This window comes from Grampus griseus (assembly GCF_964374135.1).
Source record: "Grampus griseus genome assembly, chromosome: 1".
In the NCBI taxonomy this organism is placed as follows: Eukaryota; Metazoa; Chordata; class Mammalia; order Artiodactyla; family Delphinidae; genus Grampus; species Grampus griseus.
In genome coordinates this window covers 154373151-154379150 of record NC_139017.1, presented here as the reverse complement: position 1 = coordinate 154379150, position 6000 = coordinate 154373151, and the positions used below count along the sequence as shown (strand labels likewise).

Below are 6000 nucleotides of genomic sequence, written 5' to 3'. Positions count from 1 at the left end.
TGTGGGTTCCAGCACAAAAGTGGGTCTGCCTGTGTGCCGTGGTGTGCTGCGGACAGGGCCAGCCCACCTCTAGCTTCACTGCTCCAGTGCTCTATCTGCAAAGTCTAAATTTAGGCGAAGGAAGGAAGGAAAGAAGAAAGGAAGGAAGGAAGCCCCCTTGGTTTCCTCTGGAGAGGAGGGCGGTGCAGGAAAGGGCCTGGGCTGGCGCTTCTTACCCCAGCTGCCCTGGATGGGCACGTGGGCACACGGGCAGTCTGTCTGGCTAGGGTTCCCCCATCCCAGATGGCTGTTTGGAGGGGAGAGAGGATCCATACCCTGATAGTGGCAGCTGCTCTGGGACGCCTCCTTCCTGCGCAAGTCTGCAGGTCTGGGCTGAGCCAAGCAAGCGGGGAGTCCCCCTTGGGCACTTGGCGGGAGGCTGGACCAATGGGGCCGGGAGACTGCTGGGAGGTTCCGGCCCCCTCCCCCATTCAAGACAGTGACGGCTGCCAGGGTGAGGGAGCGCCCGTCCAGGGCAGCTGGTGGCAGAGCCAAGAGCTACAGGAATCCTGCGTGGCCTGGCTGGGTGGGAGAGATGGAGACGCGGCGAGGAGGGTAAGAAACGACACAGGCCACGCTGGCTCCAGATCAGGAAGTTTTATTGCTGACATGCAGGAAGAGTCCCCATGTAGTACAAAAATATGACTTTATACAAACTTTTTTGTGACTTTTCCCGTTTTGCTTTTTTACAATAGGACTTCTCTCAGCGTGTGACCCCCAGTGAGGGCAGACCCAAACTCCTCTCATTTGCTTTGCCAGAAATTAACCAGACACGTGGGCTGACCTTGGAAGGGACCAGTCTGTCTGACAGGCTTTGCAGACCTGGAGGATATTGCTTTGAAAAGGAGAAAGACCACCAGGCAAGCAGGCCCGGAGGGTCTGGGCAGGCTGCCGGACAAGGGGCTCGGGTGAGGCCCTCACGGGAGGACAGTCACAGGGGCTGGGAGCCCTGGGCCGGACTGCATTTCTACTCCTTCAGGAGACTTCTTTTTGAAATAAATATAGAAAAGAGGGCATCCCGCCCCCCGCCCCCGCCCCCGCCCCTCCCCACCCCAGCACGAGACCCTGGCTCTCAGCAGCTGGACGGCTGAGGCCGGCTGAGCCGGTGCTCAGGGGAGTAAGTGCTGGGCTCAGGCGGGCTCCCACGGACCCACTGAGGCAGAGGTGCGAGGCGCCCACGTGCTGGGATGGGGGCATGGGGAGGAAGGGGCGTGGGCGGCCCTGCTACTGCTGGCAAGAGGTGGCCCCATTTTTTCCAGATGGGGAAACTGAGGCACAAGGAGGTTTGGGACCTTGCCCAAGCCACTCACAGTGAGTCAGCTTTTGGGGAGGGGGCAGCTCACACCCTGGGAAACAAGGTCACACAGGCCTCTGTCACCTCCCCACTGGGGAGAAGGCAGGCAGGAAGGGCCCGAGGGCCCAGGGCTGCCTGAAGGGGAACGCTCAGCTGCTCTGAGGGGTCTGGGGAGGGCAGGCCAGGGGAAGGTCTTTGCTTGGCACTGGGCAGGGCCAAGTCCAGTGTGGGAGAGCAGGAAGGAGGGCATTCTGGTGAGAACAGCGTTTCTGGCAAGACGGGCATCCACTTCAAAATCTCGGCTCAAAAAGGGCAGCAGGGCTGTTCTCAAGCCAGGCTGGGCCCCCCAGTCCCTACGATTCTCCCCACGAGCCCTGCAGCCCCCAGGAAGGACCCTGGCGCCCCTGGTGGTCTGCTGGGAGAGACACCACCTCTATTACGAGGCAGGGGCGGGAGAGGAGATGCCCCCACGGTTCTCTGAACACAGAGGAGTGAGGGGAGCGAGACGGCGTGCAAACAGGGCCGCCTGTTCACAGCTGGACCAGAGCACCCCTCACCAGCCACCCTTCCCATCCATGTCGGCATCACCTCAGTACCACGGTGAGGGGTGGAAGAGGAAACCAGGGCTGATGCGGGTGCACAGCACCTCAGAGAAGCTGAGATGGGAGAGAAAGAACCAAGCGTAGAAAGGCCTCCGCATCACCAGAAACAAGGAGGGACTGGTGGGCTGGAGGTGGAAGGGGACCGGCCAGAAGGGGCTTCTGAGCCTGGGGGCGAGGAGGGGGCCCATCGGGGGCTGTGGACTCCCTGCTGTCCAGCCAGGCTGGGGGCAGGGAGTGGCATGGGCCGAGCCACCTAGAGATGGGAGAGAAGTTGGTTTCAGTACAAAAATAAATACATTTGAATTCCGCTTAAGATGAGGTGACAGTTTTCCAAAACTTGGACCGAGGGGCCTGGGGTCAGAAGGGGAGGGAGGAAAACAGACTGCGAGGGGCCTGGGAGGGCGGTGGGGAGCGGGCATTCATGTTGGGAGCCAGCAGCGAGCTGCACTTTCAGCTTATGTGGACTGTGGGGGGCAGCTGCCCCCGGGGGTCAGTGGGTCGGTCGGGCCCCGGGCGGGCGGGCTCCCTCCTCCTCCCTCTCACTCAGTCCGGAGACAGCATGGTTAAAGAGACAGAGGTAGATTAAAACGTCATGATTAAAAGCAGATTAGTTATCTAGGCTTCTCAGATTAAAAAACCAACCAATCAAGCAATCATTCCAAAAGGTAGCTTCGTGGTACCTCTGCTGACCCCATGTGTGACCTGGGCTGTCCCTGCCCCATCCCCGGTGCGGTCCAGGAGAGAGTTCAGCACTACGGGGCCCAGCCGGGCAGCCAGGCTGTCGGCTGGGGGCCGGGAAGAGGTGGTGGGTGGTGCCGGTGCCCCTGCCCGAGGCTGCTATTTCCGCAGGTAGCGCTGCGCCAGGATGGCTGCGTCCAAGGGGTTCACGGGCTGCGCGTCGTGGCCCAGCCGTCGCACGGGCGGCACGCTGCCCAGCTGCCGCCTGGGCCCCCAGCTGCGGGCCTCGTGCACGGAGCTCTTCTCCTCGGCCAGCAGCAGCTGCTGCCGCATGTAGTTCTCAAACTCGTACTGGGAGCACTCCTCTGTCACCTTCGCCTGCGCGGCAGAGAGAGACCCACAGAGCCCGGCAGAGAGAGCGAGCGAGCGAGAGAGGAGGAAAGGCAAGAGGGAAGAGCGGGGCAGTGTCAGCTGGCCGCCTCAGGGCCTCCCTCCCTAGGCACCACACCCTTGGGCCGGATCCAGTGGCCCAGAGTGTGGGTCCCGGAAGCCCTCCAGCCAACCTGGACCTCGCCTTGCTGGCCACCCTGGGCGTCACTCAGACCTGTGATCTCCCGTAACTCACTGACCTTGGAAGAGGTCCCTCAGAAGGCTTAGTGTCCCACCCACCTCCGTGAAATGGGGCAGTAGTCTCCCCTCACAGAGGCTCTCGAGGGACCGGGGCAGGTATAGTGTTAAGAGAGCGGCCTGGGGCTGGGGTGCTAGCACCTGGGCAGCCCTGTTTCTCCGTCTTGTCCCAGGCTGAGCTCCCTGGGACAGCCCAGGCACAGTCACAGACTGAAGTGGGCGGTGGCTGTGCTCATCATCAGGGGGGAGAGCAGGGCTGTGGAATCAGACTTGGGTTCAAGGCTCAGCCACTGCTTCCAAGCTGTGCGACTTGGGGACAATTACCTCTCTGAACCCGTTTCCTCTTTAGTGAAATGAGATAAGAACACAGGACACATAGGCCTGTAGTGTGGATTGAATGAGGCGTACTGGGGGGCACTCACTACATGCTAGTGATGATTATTTTTAGCTGCTGAACAGCCGTGGGAGGGGGTGGGAGCTGGGGGGCAGGGCCTGGAACTCTCTCTTCGAGGGCCAAGAGGCTCTGCTGTAGTCCCAGGCTGGCTCCGTCCGGTCCTCCCTGCCCAGTGCTTGCTGTGGGACTCCAGGGTGGCCCAGAGAGGGAGGGTCCTTACAGTTGCCCTCCCCAGGCTCGGCCAAGCCCTGCCCTCCAGGACGCACCCTAAGATCACCCGCTAGCTGCTGCCTTGCACCCTGGTCTCCGCCCTGACCCCGGGCCCAGCACTTTCTCCAGTGCAGGCAACAGGGGAGGAGAGAAAACTGGGAGAAAATGAATCATCTGAAAAACTAAAAGCAGGAAGGGCAAGAGAGAACGCTGTGAGTCAGATGGGCAGACCAGTGTGACCGTTTAAAGGGCCGGCATATGGCAGACCCAGGGCCTGGGCAGGAAGAGGAAGCCGAGGGAGGGCCAGGCTGAGCTGCCGTGAGGCCTCCCCACCGTGGGGCCTCCTCCTCGACCGCCTCACAGCCCTTCTCTCAGGCCACGGAACTGCCAGCTGAGCCAGACCCAAGGCAGGCCCCAGGCAGCTCAGGCTGAGGACTTAGGCCTGTCTTTCCCAGCTCCAAGGGCTGGGGAGAGGCCAAGGAGGCCCTGGCTGGGAAAGGGGCCGAGGGGGCCCTGCAGCCCTGCCCTCCCCAACTCACCTCCTGGGAGCTGTCTGCGTTGCTCATTTGGTCATCGATGTCAGGAACCACCTGCAAAGGCCCGCTCAGAGAGGACAGGGACTGCCTGCAGGGGAGGCAGGTAAGTCAGGCTGGCTCCAGGTATATAGACAGACAGACAGACAGAGACACACACACACACACGCGCGCGCGCCATGAGGCTTGTGGGATATTAGTTCCCTGACGAGGGATTGAACCCAGGCCCTTGGCAGTGGAAAGCGCAGAGTCCTAACCACTGGACTGCCTGGGAATTCCCTCACCCAATAAATGGGGGACAATTTCCACCTCGCAGGCTGTGGTGAGAACTCAGTGAGATAACACCCATCCCATATTTGGCATGGACTGGCACGCAGGAGATGCTCAACGCTGAGTTCTGCCTGCACCCTCCCAACCCTGCCTATCAGGAGAATCTGGAGATCTGACTCTGACTGGAGGAGAAACGGGCCCAACCTCAGGCTACTTCTCTGGGGCGGCAGGACAGTGCCTACAGGGGGGCAGCACCCGGCCTTGCCCCTGCCCACTCACCACGACGCAATGATGGCACTGAGGGCCTCCAGGACGTCGGCAGCAGCCAGGCGCTGCTGGGGGTCGAGGACCAGCAGTTTCCGGATGAGACACACGGTGTTCTCAGAAACCCGTCCGTCCCTGATGCAGGAGAGAAAGAGGGAGAGGCTCAGGCGGGGTGGGCTGGTGCTGGGTCTTGGACCCAGGACTCTAAGCCTCACTGTGTTGTTTCCAGCCCTCAAGGCTGAAGGGCTGGACTCCAGGGAGGGAGGACTCACTCGGGGATGGTGTACTCGGCGGCCTTGATCTTGCGGAAGAGCTCCTGCGGGATGCTGTCGTAGAAGGGGAACTGGCCGTAGAGCATGGTGAAGAGCACCACGCCCAGGGCCCACATGTCGCTCGGCTTGCCCCGGTACGGCCGGCCTGCAGGGCACACGGACACACGCACACTCAGCCCAGGGCTGGTGGAGAACGGCCCTGGCACTCCCTTGGCTTACTGGCTTCGCGCCTGAAGTCCCACCCACAGGACCCCTCCGCCTTGGCACCCTCACTTCCAGTCAACCCCCGCCCCATGCTTCCTCCCAGAGCAAAGCCGCACGGGCCCAGTCCTTGAGCTTCCGCCATGCTCGTTCCTCCTCCGCTCCTCAGGCTGGTTCCCGCTCGTGCTCTGGAGACCCGGCTCCACAGGGGGATGCCCCGCCTTGGCGTGACCCCTGAGGGGAAGGGGTCACACCTGGCCTTGTGCAGCCCACCCTCCTGGGCACATTTCACGCCTCCTCCTCACAGCCCTGCTCTACTGACTGCCAGCTCTCGGGCGCTGGTCCGGCCTCTGCGGCAGACGAGCTCTCCCAGGAGCTCTAACTCTCCCAGGAGCTTTCCCTGAGCTTTGACTTTTGAGGGGACAGTGAACTTCAAGCTTTCCTTTTGGTAATGACAATGCCAGCTACGGTTTATTGAGCCAGACACTGGGTTATGGCCTTATTTAATCCCACAGGGACCTAGTGAAGTAGGGGCTATTATCATCCCGATTTTATAGATGAGAAAATAGAGGCCCAGAGAGGTCAGTGCCTCTCCCGAGGTCACACAGGTATTAAC

At 61.4% G+C, this 6000-nt stretch overlaps 1 protein-coding gene across 5 annotated transcripts in view; it reads right to left on the bottom strand.

The window, feature by feature from the left end:
- Window positions 1-1085: 1085 nt before the first annotated feature.
- The window catches only part of STK40 (serine/threonine kinase 40), a 38137-nt gene continuing 33222 nt past the window's right edge, over window positions 1086-6000 (bottom strand). For all 5 annotated transcript variants that reach the window (XM_082656951.1, XM_082656950.1, XM_082656952.1 and 2 more), the window contains 4 exons: window positions 5184-5328; window positions 4927-5046; window positions 4384-4468; window positions 1086-2991 (listed from right to left, as the gene is read on the bottom strand). In XM_082656951.1, coding sequence (XP_082513077.1) covers window positions 2773-2991; window positions 4384-4468; window positions 4927-5046; window positions 5184-5328 — 569 coding nt within the window. In that variant the 3' untranslated portion in view covers window positions 1086-2772. The remainder of the gene's footprint in view (window positions 2992-4383; window positions 4469-4926; window positions 5047-5183; window positions 5329-6000) is intronic.